This window comes from Grammomys surdaster, unplaced genomic scaffold (genome assembly GCF_004785775.1).
Source record: "Grammomys surdaster isolate TR1022 unplaced genomic scaffold, NIH_TR_1.0 62, whole genome shotgun sequence".
Taxonomy (NCBI): Eukaryota; Metazoa; Chordata; class Mammalia; order Rodentia; family Muridae; genus Grammomys; species Grammomys surdaster.
Genome location: NW_021604564.1, coordinates 14,150,060 through 14,165,844, shown reverse-complemented (window position 1 = coordinate 14,165,844; position 15,785 = coordinate 14,150,060). Strand labels below are relative to the sequence as shown.

General features: G+C 41.3%; 1 protein-coding gene across 9 annotated transcripts in view; it reads right to left on the bottom strand.

Annotated features, from left to right (window-relative positions):
- The window catches only part of Phc3 (polyhomeotic homolog 3), a 79,897-nt gene extending 64,317 nt beyond the window's left edge, over nt 1-15,580 (bottom strand). For 7 of the 9 annotated variants that reach the window (XM_028764632.1, XM_028764622.1, XM_028764651.1 and 4 more), the window contains exons 1-4: nt 15,563-15,580; nt 12,480-12,642; nt 8,658-8,813; nt 4,641-4,718 (exon numbers count right to left, since the gene is read on the bottom strand). In XM_028764632.1, coding sequence (XP_028620465.1) covers nt 4,641-4,718; nt 8,658-8,813; nt 12,480-12,642; nt 15,563-15,576 — 411 coding nt within the window. In that variant the 5' untranslated portion in view covers nt 15,577-15,580. Of the gene's footprint in view, nt 1-4,640; nt 4,719-8,657; nt 8,814-12,479; nt 12,643-14,655; nt 14,677-14,711; nt 15,013-15,562 lie in introns of those variants that run through there. The other 2 variants (XM_028764638.1, XM_028764644.1) reach the window with 2 other exon arrangements.
- Between the last annotated feature and the right edge of the window lie 205 nt (nt 15,581-15,785).

The following is a 15,785-nucleotide window of genomic DNA, read 5'->3' as shown; positions in this document are numbered from 1 at the left end:
TCAGTGGTTAAGAGCACTGACTAACTTCAGATGTCCTGAATTCAATTCCCAGCAACCACATGGTGGCTCACAACCATCTATAATGGGATCTGATGCTCTCTTCTGGTGTATCTGAAGACAGTGACAGTGTACTCACATACATAAAATAAATAAATCATCAAAAAACAAAAACAAACAAACAACAACAAAAACAGACACACTGAACCTAATAGAAGAGAAAGTGTGGAGCGGCCTTGAGCGCGCTGGCACAGGAAGACTTCCTGAACAGAACACCAATAGCTCAGACACGAACACCAACAACTAATAACTGGGACCTCAGGAAACTGAAAAGTGTCTGTAAGGCAAAGGACACTGTCAACTGGACAAAACAGCAGCCCACAGAATGGGAAAAGATTTTTACCAACTCCACATCCAATAGAGAACTACTATCTAAAATATACAAAGAACTCAAGAAACTAGGTATCTAAAATGAGGTATAGACCTAAACAGAGAATTCTCTGTAGAATCTCAAATGGCTGAGAAACACTTAAAGAAATGTTTAACATCCTCAGCCACCAGGGAAGTGCAAATCAAAACTAGGATGAGATTTCATCTTATATCTGTCAGAACGGCTAAGATCAATAACACAATAACGGCTCATGCTTGTGAGGCTGTGGAGCAAGGTAAAACCTCCTCTATTGCTGGTAGGAGTATAAACCTGCAAAGCCACTTTGGAAATCAATATGGCGGTTCTTCAGAAGATTTGGGGATAGATCTACCTCAACACACGTAAAAAGAGAATAGTATGCGTGTGTATTCATATATAGAGTATTAAATTTTTTTCAGTAAGAAGAAAATTTTTAATTATACATATGTACAGCAAGTGCTCTTAACCACTGAGATATCTCTCCAGCTCCCATAAATGTAGATTTAATCCAAAACATTTTTTGTTTGTGGGAGGGTGGTTCTTTAGTCATAGGGATTGAACACAGAGCCTCAAGCATAAGCCAAGTATTACCATTCAGCTATATAGATAGTTATGGTGGTGTGTGCATGTAATTGTATCACTTGCAAGTGGAAGCAGGCGGATTAGGAATTCAAGATCCTCCTTAGCCAAATGACAATGACCAGCCGAAGCTAAAGGCCTTGTCTCAAACAAATAAAATTCTGAACTAAGTTATCTTGTGAATGGTCATATTCATCTTTCGATGAATAAAGAACCTTTTGTATTTTAGAAATGTAAACCATTTTAACATAAGTGCAAATTTACTTCTATTTTGTTGGTTTTATTATTTTTTTGGCAGCAGAGTTTATTATTGATTTAATTTTCATTTCAGCAATACAAATTTAATTAAATCTTGCCCCTGCTCCACTGAAGGGCTAATGACACCAACCTCTAGGCTCAGTTGCAATTACTTTTACAAATGATCATAAAGCCACCACAGGAATGAGTAAAATAGTCTGAAGTTCAGTATTCTGTACCCCAGAAGGGACAGTGGAGGATGCTGTCTGTACCTGCTCAATACCTATGCAGCCAATAACACTTCACTTTCTTTTTTTTTTTTTTCTTTTTTAAGGTTTTTCAAGACAGGGTTTCTCTGTGTAGTCTTGGCTGTCCTGGAACTCACTCTGTAGACCAGGCTGGCCTTGAACTCAGAAATCCGCCTGCCTCTGCCTCCCAAATGCTGGGATTAAAGGCATGCACCACCACCGCCCGTCTAACACTTCACTCTCTAAGCAACACATTTTCCTTGGGTCATGTGACTAGACTCTTAATAAAGATTTATATAATATTGATTCCTAGGCTATATTTCCACTTATCTAAACAGGAATGAATCCCTGCACATGGCTTCATTATTACCTGAAAACCTATCATAAAGTAATTAAAACACTCAAATTTGGTAGCTCACACCTGTGATCTCAGGAGAATCATCAAAAAGTCACTGCTACCCTCAGGCTACAGAGTGAATGAGACCTGCCTCAAAAAAACAAAGGCGGGTAGGGATTCTCCAAAAATGAGCAGACTGCCACCTAATAATTCATTCTTATTATTACTACCTAGAGCTTTCTCCACTATTGACCTGAATGTTATAAGCCACTTTAGCTACTGAAACATGCTTCTAGTGAAATCACTTGTGGAACAACTGGCTGCCCAGAACAGTAAATAAACTAACCATGGCGTACTGTCCTCTTTTTACCTGGCATCTACTCTCCCTAATACTTCCACCCAGCCAGCCACTCACAGTTCTGGTGCACTCCATGGAACAGTGCTGTCTAGTTTATGACAGGTAGCATGAGTTATATCACTTAAAAAACATATTCACTTGAAATTACAGCTTCTCTGAGTACCTTATGCATAAAATCATAAAGAGAAAAAATATTTTTAAATGATATCAATAATCGTAACTTCAGTGTCTATAATTAAAGCTATATGACATTAAGTCCTTTCATTCAGTCTAATCTTATCTACACTGAATAAAAGCAATTTCATACTCTCAGATACTTTCATGATGTAAGTTTTTACTATTTTATGTATAGGAGCATTCCGCCTGGCACTCAGGAAGATCAAAAGATGGCATCAGATCCCTAGACTAGAGATAGAGTCAGCTGCAACCCATCAAGTGGGTGCTGGGAACCAAAGCTGGCCAGGTCCTCTGTAAGAGCAACAAATGCTCTTAACCACAGAATCAACTCTCCAGAAAACTAAGTATATGCTGCCTAATCCACATACTTTAGCAAACACACACCCTTAAGTAAATATAAGTTCATCTTCAACTCCATAAACCTACAGACTGTATTTCATTGGAGTTAACTTTGCAAAGTATAAAAGAAGTAATACCACCTTAGACCAGAAAAGACTAACTAAAAAGACTTTCTTAGGAAAATTCAATGGTTTTCAACTGCAGAAAGTTTGCCAACCAAAAGACATTTTCAGTTGTTATGTTGGAAAGGAGGAAGCCACAAGATACTGCTGTTATCTAGCTGGCAAAGGAAGGTATGCTATTGTCCTGTAAGGCCAGCCTCTGACAGCCCCTGACAACAGAGAGCTATCTGGCTCATAATATTTTTGATTAAAAGTTTAAGAATGACCTGTATTGTACTGATTAAACTTCTAGAATTTAATAGCTTTCCTGTGGCTTCATAAAAAAAAAATGACCTTGTTCTCAGAAAATATATCAAAGTATTTAAGAATATAACTCAACTGACTTTTAAATAGTTCAAAAAAATGTGTGTATACGAAGAAAGACAAAGTGCACAAGTAAAATTAGTGAACCTGAGCAGACAATATACAGAATATTTTTATTACTGTTTTAATTGAATTATATCAAACTAAAAAGTTGACATGTATTAACATGTCTATACAGATTTCTTTTATCTAAAAAATAGTACATACTTTTTGGGAGAGGGTTTTATGGTCTTGTTCTCAATTCTATGATCTGTTCCTAGAGCTGGTGTCTTATGATCTAGTTTCTGGGATACTGTGTTAGTTGGGGTTTCTACTGCTGTGAAGAGACACCATGACCATATCAACTCTTATAAAGGAAAACATTTAATTGGGGCTGGTTTACAGGCTGAGAGGTTTAGTCCATAATCCTCATAATAGTAAGTATAGCGACATGCAGGCAGACCTAGTGCTGGAGAAGGAACTGAGAGTTCTACATCATGACTGACATCATGATAGGAGACTGCTCCACTATGCCTAACATATATGAGAGAGACCTCAAAGCCCACCTCCACAGTAACAAGCATCCTCCAACAAGGCCACACCTCGTAACAGCGCCACGCTCTATGGGCCAAGCATTCAAACACATGAGTGTTGGGGGGTTGTTTCTATTCAAACCACCACCTAGTACAGAAAAATGGCTCTCTTTTATACCTTTCTCAAAATAAACTCCCCGCCCCAATGGAATGTGTGTGTGTGTGTGTGTGTGTGTGTGTGTGTGTGTGTTTACTGCTTGTTGTTTTTAAGTCATTCAAAGACATGACATACTTTTCAGTACTTCAGGCTTTCAATAAATTCTGAAACTAAAAAAAATTGAGAATCACAAGACATTAAACATACTCAGTGGGAAAGATGTGTAAAAATACAAAAAGGCTTTAATAACATTCAGATTCTCAAGCACTGGGAAGACAAGTCAATGGCTGGATGGACTGCTACAGCAGAAAACTAGAGTCCAATTCCCAACACCTACAGTGGGCAGCTTACAGCCACCTGTAACTTTAATTCCAGAGCCATCTGATGTTTCCAGCCTCCTTAAATCTGCATATACAGGCTAGAGAGATGGCTCAGTGGTTAAGGCCACTGAGTACTCTTCCAGAGGAGTGGGGCTCAAATCCCAGCATCCACATGACAGCTCACAACTGTCTATAACTCCAAGATCTGACATTCTCACACAGACATACACATGCAGGCAAAACACCAATGCTCATAAAATACAGATAAATAAAATTTTAAAAAGATTTTTAAAACCTGCATAGCACAGATGAACACATAATAAAAATAAAAGTAATCCTTTTTAAAAACCTCAGATTTTTAAAACTTTAATTACTCCTATTTCCAGACACTCATTAACTGAACAGCAGCTTTATTAATAACAAGTTTACTTTTGGAAAACAACAATTAAAATTTTTAAATCCAGGAGAAATTTTAGTATACTTACAGATGTCTGGGACATACTTGACTGTTGTGTAACACTGCCTGTGGGGGATGTAGATGGTCTTCCACTGGACAAACTTGCCTAAAATAATAGAACTATTGTAATATGTCTGTAAAAACATTAGGTTGAAAACTTCCTTGAGCGAGCAGAACCTTGACAGAGACAGCTTGTTGACAAACATCTTTATCTCCCTTATGTTTCGAGTGCTTGACAGTCAATAGAAAACATGACAGGGGGAAAAAAATCAAAACCAAAAGCTACTTTTTTGAGCCACATTAAGAGTACAATAAAAATTCTAAAGTCTATGTATGAAACAAATCATTTGATAGACAACATGGCTTGGTCCTGGCTTTTTTTTTTCTTGAAGAAAACCCAAAGCTGAAAGGTTTAAAACAAAGCCCCCTCCCGTACACTGCCTATTCTTATGTCTACATTTCCCTATGTACTTTTTGTTACTGTACGCACACGCTTCACTGAACACATGTGGGTCCCAGGGATCACACTCAGTCCATCAGATCTGTTGACACACTTGGCAGCAGGAGCCTCGCCCCCTGAGCATCTCACTGACCATATTCTTCTTTTATTAGCTGCACTCTCACAATGCAATTATACTGGTAACTGTCACATGCCATCTGAGCTCACTGAGCAGCTAGTAGTAGAAGTGGGATTGACACCTACATATACACACACACACACACACACAGACACCTAAGCTCCAAGTATGTTTATTTTGTTAAGGGTCTACTGAGATCCCTTGCCTGAGAATGCACTAGACCCTACTAGCTCTGTGACACAGGAATAAAGCAGAATTGCCCAAGAATAAAAATGTCATGTCCTGGAAAACAACTAGAAGATAAGCCATTCCTATCTGATATTATTATTGTCTGGCCCATGAAATACAGGTGCCTGTACTGGGTCTAGAAAGATGGCTCAGTGGTTAAGCTGGATTCCCAGCATCCATGGCAAGTGGCTCACAGGTGCTCCAGGAGAGCCAATGCTCTCTTCTGGCCTCCACAGGCACTAGCACACAGGTGTGCATACAAGCACACATATGTACACATAAATAAATAACAAAATCTTTAAGTAAATAAATAATAAAATAAAAGGGGAAAGGCTGAAAGTTCAGCCTCGTGGGGGTAGGTATGGATGGAGCTCAGCCGTGCAGAGAAGGCTCACTTGAAAGAAAGCTCTAGATGACTGACTCACTTCGCTGGTGGGTTTTGGCTGGGGGCTATGAGCAGCAATTTGATCATTTCACCCCTAAACATTGCCATGCATTCTATGACTTGGAAGCTTCAGCCTAAGGGATAGTGCTTCAGCTGGGCACGTCCACTGGAAACAAGAGGTAGCAACCTTAACAGAGCTTCCCCAGTAGGGTTCCTGCGGGGTGTTTGCAAGCCTCTGGTTGGAGGGTATCACTTTTCTGTTTTTCGTGCTGGTCCTTGGAAACCTTGCCTGAGGGGACATGCAGGCTACCCATCCAGGAACTCCAACTGACTGCCTCAATGGGCTTGGACTGCTGTCTGTTTTGACTACCTGATTTGATGTTTTTCTTTCTATTAATCTATTCATTTACTTTCACTTGCTATGTACTTAATAAATTCATCCATTCAAAACAAAAAATATGCTTGGTGGTGGTGGCATATGCCTTTAAATCCCAGCACTCAGAAGGCAGAGGCAGATGGATCTCTGTGAGTTTAAGACCAGTCTGGTTTATAGAGTGAATGCCAGGACAGCCAGGAGAGATACCCTAGCCAAAGAGATACCCAAAAAATTAAAGAAACAAGACAAAAAAAAAAAAAAAAAAAAAAAGAGTATGGTAGACCATTCTCCAGAGTATAAAAACAATGTTGAGGTTTGGTCTGTTGCTATGTATTGTAATGCTAAATACTGGCCCCACCATCCAGTTGCCCCCAGGGATGAGGAAATCTTCATTTACACCATGTGATACTAAGTAGCCTTGCTCCTTAATTTAAGTGTTGGTAGAATTAAAGATGCCTGTAGCTGGGCAGAAGAGAAGTAGCAAAGTTTCAGTTCCCAGGGTTGGGGTAGGAGATAGGACCAGGAGAGGATGGAGAAGGGGAGAGAGAAGGGTGCCGTGGGGTAGGTGAATCATGAAAATGAGGCAGAGGGCTAGCCAGTTGGAGCAAGAGTGCCCCAGGCAGAATGTAGCTAGTCAAAGCTGGGGTTATTGGCAGGGAAGTAGATATAAAAGCACAAAGGGTAGATACCTATCCAACTCTAGTGCTGATGAAAGCTTATCATAAACATAGAGGCCTTGTGTCTTTTATGGGACTGGATGATTAAGGCAGGGCACAAGCCCAGCTGAGATTAATGATTACCACAACAAAACACTCACCATCAGTCTCACTCTTCCACTACCTTTGAAGTGGGGCTGCCTACACCATCAGGAAAATGAAACTAAGTGGGGGAGATGGCTGTGGGTAAGAGCTTGCTCTGGAAGCCTGTGGGCCCAGCGTCTGAATCCCTAGCATTCATACAAAAAGCCATGCAAAGCTTCACCTGAAGCCTAGCACTGAAGGGCAACGGCAGGGAGATCCTACAAGCGGCAGCCTAGCTGCATCAGTCAGCTTCTGGCTCCTGACAGACCCTGTTTTCAAGGCAATCAGGAGGGAGAGCTACAGAGGAAGACCATGAAGAAAGACAACTGGCATCCTGCCCTGGCCTCTACATGTGCACACATGGGAACACACATTCACACACATGTGTAATCACATACAACATATCAAAAACATTAATAATTTTGTAAAAAAAAAAAAAGAGAGAGAGAGAAGAAAGAAAAAGAAGCAGGCTGGTGGCAGTGTACATCTTTAATCCCTGCACTCAGGAGGCAGATCTCCGAGTTTGAGGCCAGCCTGGTCTTCAGAGTTGAGTTCCAGGACAGCCAGGGCTGAAACTTGAGCTATTTCAATAGCCAGTGGGTTTCCATTGCCTTAAATCATAAACATAATTATTACTTAAAATATTTTTTAATTCTCTATTGAAGTTGGCATATTGGTATACACCTCTAATACCAAAATTTGCAAGGTAGAAACAAGTGAATCTCCATGAGACTGACATCAGCCTGGTCTAGATAGTGAAGGCTAGGCCAGCTAGAACTAATAAGACCCTATCTTTGTTAAATAAACAAAAAAATAGTACACTATTGAAAAGAAGCAAAAGCTGGTATTTATAAATAACAGAAATACATTTTTTTTCAGGTTCTGCAAATTAAGATTATTTTCTGGTCAGATTTAAGATTAACAACTAAATCTCATAAAAAGTTTAAACAATATTAATTAAAATTGTTTTTTCTTTTTCCTTTCTTTCTTTCTTTCTCTCTCTCTCTCTCTCTCTTTTTTTTTTTTTTTTTGGACCTAGCTGTCCTGGAACTTGCTCTGTAGACCAGACTGGCCTCAAACTCACAAAGATCTGTCTGCCTCTGCCTCCCAAGTGCTGGGATTAAAGACCTGCACCACCACCACTGGGCTGAAAATACTGTTTTTTTTAAACAAAAACATTAATCATAAAATCAAGTTATTGATAGGACTACTTTCAGATTTTAGAAAGGTACACACACACACACACACACACACCCGTGTGTGCCGCCATGTGGCACCTCTAAAACTCAGGCGTTGACAAGTGTAGAAGAATGAACAACTCTACTTCATCTACCACTTGTAATTTTATCTCTCTTGATGTTCTTTATGAAGATACACTACCTATGTAAAAAAAAACTTTCTTTTGGTTTAAAAAATGTAATTCATGTAACCTTAAACATTCAATGTTGTACCTAAAATTTTGGAGACAAAAGTACACCACATACAGAGCATTTACCCAACTTAAATAAAGAGCAACACACCAACATGTCTATTCTCTTCCTGGTGAACTTGTATGTGTCAGCCTAGGAACCCATCTCCTCAGGAACAACAAGCACAGGACTCTAAGAGCTCTCCGAGAACACCTGCCCACAGACGTCCAGTAATCCCTGTCTAACACACACTGTCCGCCCGGTCTCACCTGGACCGCTGCAAGGCTCTGGAGCTGGGAGCTGCTTAGATGCTGCTGCTGAAGAGCGGCCGTGTGCAGCATCAGGTGCTGCTGCTGAGCCGCATACATCTGCTGAAGGTACTGAGCCGCCGAGCTGGGGGGGCGGTGCAAGGCCTGCTGAATTACCTGTGATAAAGTAAGAGAGTCTATGTCAAACCATCCTCTCAAAACTTTACCATGCACCCATTACAAATGGTAATACAGACAAATGCAATGACCACCAGCCACAAGTCTAGCAGGGACATAAAAATGGCTAGGGGAAAGAGTGGGTTTTAACTTAAAACTAAAGTTGAATTTTAAATTTAATGTAAATTGCTACAGGTATACCTACTGTATTATACAATGCAGATATTGAGCTATACAGTAAGTACCAAATACATCACAAAGTGAAGAAAATCATTTTGAATAAGATACTATTTAGGAGATACTAAGGCAAGGATATTGGAGGTGACTGTTAATGTTTGGCTTGTCCTTTCTACATATGTCTGAAAGTTCTACAATGAGTATTATATTAAACATTATATAAAAGTAAAGAGGTATTTCTCTTTGAAAATGACTCAATAATTTTTAAATTTCTAAAAAATTCTCTGGTTCTTTGTTTCCACACAGGAATACTCTTAATCGTTTTTAAAATGTACTTATTTATGTGTGCATTGGTATAGCATGGCATGTGTGTGTAAGGCCAGAAGACAACTTTTAGGAGTTGGCTCTCTCCTTCCACCATGTGGGCTCTGGAACACAAACTCAGAATGCCAGGCTGGAAGATAAACATCTTTACCTGCTGAGCTACCTTGCCAGCTCCTGGGACTTTGGTGAACTATTTTAACAACTCCTATAGTTGGGGAGTTGGTTAAGGACCTGAGCATGGTTCTAGCAACCATGTGGCAGTTCTCGACTGCATATAATTGCAATTCCAGGGCACTGGACGTCATCTTCTGGCCTCTGTAGGCAAGCAGCACACACGGTACACATTATACAGGCAGGCAAAAAACACATTAAAAATATATTAAAATCTATACAGAACTGGAGAGCCAGATCAGCTGTTGAGAATACTTGCTCCTCCTGAGCATCAGGATTCAGTTCCCAGCACCCACAAGGCTCATAACCTATCCATAGCTCCAGTTCTAGAGGACTAGACGCCCTCTGCTGGCCTTCATGGATACTGCATCCATTTGGCTCCAGAACATTTTTAATAAAATAGAGTAATTTTTAAATAAAGTCAAAAATCATTAATTATAGTGAGCAATTATTAATAGATGTAGAATCTGAGCCTAAAGAGAGAGATAAATATTTCTAAAAAGACAATAGAAAACTCCTCTCTCTATCTGTTCAAATCAAGTCAAAGTGCCTCAGAATGGCACTGTGACTACAGCAGCACAGGACGCTAATCTCAGCCGCACACCAGAGTTTTAAACATTCTAATGTGGTAGGAGTGTAATAACCCATAATAAGTCAGGGTAACTGACATGTAGCCATGGATCCCTTTACTCAGAGTTCCATGAGTTACTGTTCACTCGCAAGCGTTCTTCTCTTTCAAGCTAGACTGTTCCTGCTGCAAACTCTGCTCACAGATCTCCAGTTGATTCCTCATAGCAAAAGACTATGTATGAAACACTGAGTGGCTCAGAACTACACTATTCCTCTTTGGTCACATAAATCCATATATGATCTAACGCCATGACAAGAGAAGAGAAGACTCAAGGCTTTTCTGTCAGCATAGTAATTTCCTGTGGCAGCATCATCTCCTATCCTCTACCAGACACCTGGCAAACCAGATACCTGGCACTGAAATTACAAGCTAAGGGCACAATAGAGCATTCTCATTTTGTTTCTCTATTGAAACCAGGGTAACGAAAATCCACATGACTAAAAAAGAAAGCTTCAAAGTTAAAGAACTACTTAAGTGGTTCAATGAACGTAGCTTTGAAAATATTTTAAATGGGAAATTCAAGGACCTACAATAACTAGAGTTTGGGCTTCTTATGAGACATATCAGCACCTGCAATGTCTCTAGTAGCATTACATTTTTTAGTTTATCCAGCATAAGTGAAAGTGAAAAATAAATGGCACAGTCAAATATCACCCTATCTGTATGTTCTTCAAGATAATACTCTTCCTGTGCACTCAAGTCTGCATTTCTAGTGAGCTGACAAGGTCTCCCCTCCAGCAGTTCTCCACAGTGACTTCAGAACTGAATTCTAAACCACAGAAGAGTTACATAGATTTTTCACTGAATATTTATCATGAGGAACAAAGCAAGGGAAGAGTGTAGCACAAAGAGTGAAGAATGCAATAGTAAAATAATATTTGGATCCCAGTCTTTAAAAAAATGGGGATGGGGGGCTAAAAAGATGGCTCAGCAATTAAGAGCACTGGCTCCTCTCCCAAAGTACCCAGGTTCAGTTCCCAGCACCCACATAACAACTCACACCTGTCTGTAATTCCAGTTTCAGGGGATCTGACAACCACACAGAGACATGCATGTAAGCAGAAAAATCAATGTACGTAAAATAAAAATAAATAAATCATCAAAAAAAAAAAACCTTTTAAAATGCAATTACAACCCTAGAGGTGGTGGTGTACACCTTTAGTCTCCAGCACCTGAGATTAAAGGCAGAGGCAGGTGGATCTCTGAGTTCAAGGCCAGCCTGGTCTACAGAGCAAGATCTAGGACAACCAGGGCTACACAGAAAAATCCTGTTATTAAAAAAACAAACAAACAAACAAAACAAAATGCAATTATAAGAATTGAGAATTCTAGAAAAGTGAAGGTAAAAAACAAGCATATAGCAGCAAGAACTCGAAGTAGTTACTGGAAAAAGCGGAAGTCAGAAAGCCTACCAGCAATGTGAGTTTAGAAGTATTATTTAGCTTATTTAAAACACTGGTTTTCCTATTTGTAAAATCCCTACTGTACAGAGGTCTGGGAGGATTAAACAAAATAATCTACATAAAGAAAGCATTTGTTAAATGCCTGGCACATAAAAATTGTTCAATGGATCTACTGTCATTTATAGAGGCCAGTAATGTCTCCCACACAATTCTAGACACTTCTTTTAATTCTTATAGTAACTATCAAAGTACACAGTGTTATCCACATTTTACTGTTTCCTGGGACTTCTTTCACCCAAGGGCACACAGATACAAATGATGACAACTGAATTCAAACAAAGAGCCATCAGACCGAAACACACACGTCTTTCTAAAACAATGCCATGTTGTCTCTATTGGTATAAAGTTCAACTAAATCAATTTTACTTTCTCAATCAAATAACTATACTAAAAACCTTTCAAACTATTCTCTTCCCTCTCTACCCCAAGAGGCTGTAGAACCTTCCTGCTTACTGTTCTTATACCACCTGAATGTGCAAAGTTTTCTGTAAATGTATATGTTGCACTCAAATATAAAGTAAGTCAGAAAAGCAGCTATTCTAAATACCCCACCAGTAATATCTTCACTCTTAAAGCTGTATTTAGAGGCATTCAATCATAATTTTCCTGGCACATAATCTTATAAGCTTCCTGTTGACAAATATAAGTCCTCTGAATAGTATAATTATTAAATAACTTTATCGGTTTTTCAAAAATTAACGCTTTCTTTCTTTTACTTGATTTTTCACAATGCTAGAGATCAAACACAGACTAGCAAACATTCAACCACTGAGCTCCATTCCCAGCCTGAACTTTTACAATCCTACTATCCGAGGATATAAATCAACACATACAGCTGACTTGGGCACAGAACAATATCCCATCTTTGGCCTTAACGCCCGGCGTGTGCGGCTGAAATACCTGAACAGCATGTCGGTCTGACCCACTGTAGACAGAGATCTGCGGCTGCTGCATTCGAGAGGAGGATGTGGTGATGGTGGTGGTGGTGGTGCTGCTGGCTGTTGTCGACACAGACGTCCCGGAGCTCGGCTCACTGTCCATAGCTGTACTGTGGTCCTTAAACCTGGTAGATAACACGAACCATCAGTACTGGGGAAAACTACTACCTATGAGCTTTGATGAATACTAGCTACAAAGAAATGGTCAGTTAAGAGCCTACAGTTCTAGGAAGGCCTCAAAAAATAAAGCTAGCCCTCAATCAGCAAACAGAAGAGAAACATACTACCCTTAAATACAGAATACTTGATAGTTACTATCAGTTAAACTAAATACAAATGACTGAGAACAGTAACTGAGATGAACCCTAGGGTGAAGTTTATGTTTGCATTATTGAAAAGGGACAGATTTAAGCGATGTGGGAGTGGGCACGGTGTCCTATTCCTACCAAGAAGCTATCTGCAACTGATGCCCATTGGCAATGGGAAAAATCAATTTTCTCCAATGGAATCTCACTAGTTATATCAACCCACACCTCAGGGCAGCTCCCACACTTAGAAATAATTAACCAAAACAAACTGAACTAAATAGTATTTCTGTGGACTTTTTGCTACATTTTGCTTTGTTTTTTGACAATTTTCTTTTGCTTATTTATTTGGATTTTTGTTTTTAATGGAGTTTTCATGGGGAGGTGTTTCTGGGATTCTCTATTTCTTTTCTTTTCTTTTCTTTTCTTTTCTTTTCTTTTCTTTTCTTTTTCTCTCCAAGACAAGGTTTCTCTGTGTAGCCCTTGCTGTTCTGAAACATGTTCTGTAGACCAGGCTGGCCTCAAACTCAAAAATCTGCCTGCCTCTGCCTCCTGAGATTAAAGATGTGGGCCACCACTACCACCACTAAGGTCTTTCTGGAGTTTTGTTTTTTGTTTTTATACTTTCTTCTTTGTTTAAAAAAGAGAGAAAGGGAACTCAAAGTTGGGTAGGTAGGGAGGTGGGGAGAAGCTGGAAGAAATTGTGGGAGGAAAAAAAATAACCAAAATATGTTGTATGAAAAAAAAATTTTTTTTCAATAAGAAAAGACAAATTTAAGACCAAAAGATAAAGTAGTGAGAGAATATTAAGGGGTAGGGCTTAAGCAATATCAGAGTTCTTTGCTTATTTTTGTGCTCTTGGGTCTATGGGGGAAAGGGAGTATGTGAGTGTACCTGTGTGCCCTTTGTACATTCATATGGGGAATTAGGGACAGTTCTTAACTACCATGTGGGTATGGGGAATTGAACCCATGTCCCCTGCAAGAACAAATACACCTAACTGGGAGGCATCTCTCCGCCCCTCAAAGTCACTCTTAGAAGATTCCTAAGGACTAGCTTCCTAGTTTACCTGTAGCTACGATACAGTTATTTAAAACAATGTCTTAGTAAACCTGGTATAGTGGCACATATACATTCCAGCACTTTCAGAAGGTCATCCTTGGCTACATATTAAGTGAGAGGCCAGCCTGGGCTACACAATACCCTTGTCTCTAGAAATAAATTAATTAATTAATAAAAATTAAAAATAAGATCCTAACATGTTAGTGGGGCTGAAGAGATAGTTCTAACAGTTAAGAGCACTGGCTGTTCTTGCAAAGGACCTGGGTTTGATCCCCAGCACCCACTCAACCCTCCAAAGCCCAGTCCCAGTAGTTGTCACCCAAGGATCAGAAATCCACATGAGAGTTTACTAGTTTCCTCCCTCCTTGTCTGTCTTTTTCTCCTGAGAAATAAAAGTTGAACCAGCTGACATTCCCACCTTTGACAAGACTAACAAGAACGTTTACTTTTCTTTCTTAAAAAAACAAAACAGGGTAACACTATGTAGCTCAGGCTGGCCTCAACGAGACTTAGGAGTCGCCAGCCCACCACCCCTGAATTAACATCTCCAATTTACAAGGGAGAAAGGCGGAAAAAAAAAAAAAACAAACAGATGGGACTATTAACTTCCTTTACTAGACGCTGAATTCATACATTATTAGATTTTTCTGCTATTCTTTTTATTTCCTTCCAAACAGCAAACCACAGTATCATATTAACTGCTCAATATTACACACAAGCAGCAAAGGTAAAATCTTGATGAAACTACTCTGTGTTATAACATTTTCGTACCGTGTACCAATGACATCCAAGATACCACCGTAAACCCTGGTCTTTCAAAGTCTTACTCTGCTCAGCTGTGCTCCTCAAGCCCACAGGCGGCGACGACGACAAGTAGTTCTGACTAACCAAAAATGGTCAGAGAACCTAGACATTAATTCCAAACATCGGTTGAGTGCAACTGGCCAAACCATCGCTTTACATTTCGAGGCCTGGTTCCAAAAGAACACTTCGGGGAGTGCAGGGGCTTGCCGTGGAAATACTTGCCGCGTTCAGCTCTGGCATGCCAGAGGCCTACCCAGGAACCTGAAGTTTCAAGTCGCTCTCTGAGCATAGCATCACAGCGCTACACAAGAATGCGGCCCTCCGGGGAGGGAGGCACGCCGCGGCGGAGCCCGGGGGAGGGGGGACTGCAAGGAAAGGCCGGGGGGGGGGGGGGCTCGGCCTCGCGGGCCGCGGCCGCTGTCCGGACGCCTCCCTGCGCTTCCCCGCGCTCCCGCCGCACGCACGCACGCACGGACGGACGGACAGACGGCTACGGGCCCGCAGGAGCCAGCGTGGAGGCCTGGCAGCGCCTGCCCTGCCCAGCGCACCTCGGCGGGGCCCGCGACTGGAATGACAGCCCCGGCCAAGCGCCGCAGGGCTCGTGTCCGGGGAGAGCCCAGAGGCCCCGCTGGGTAGCTGTGCGCTTAGGACCACGCAGCCCCGGGACCGGACCTCGCCGCACGCACTCCCGAGGGGAGGCTGACTGGACCTGCCATCCTCCTCCCCTAGTCGGGCTTCTCCACCACGCCGTGGCTCCCGCCTCTCCTCGGCCCTGCACTGCCAGCCTCGGAGTCCTAAGAGCTCCCTCAGGGGAACGTGTCGCAGCCCTCACTCGCCCCCCGGTTACGACATCAGTCACCAGCAAGTCACTCACTCCGCTTCCGCCATCTTCTCTCCTCCATCACTAACACGGGGTGCGCATGCGCCTCCTCTTCCCCTCCCACACCCCCGCCCCCCTCAAGTTTGGGGGGGGCGGAATCTGGGGGGGTGAGGTCACGTGAGGCCAGCGACTGCCAGGCTCCCTCCCACCTCAGCTCTCTCTGTGAGGTGGCCAGTGTTTCCTTAAGTGGTCCTTCCCAGGCACCCTCTATTTCCAT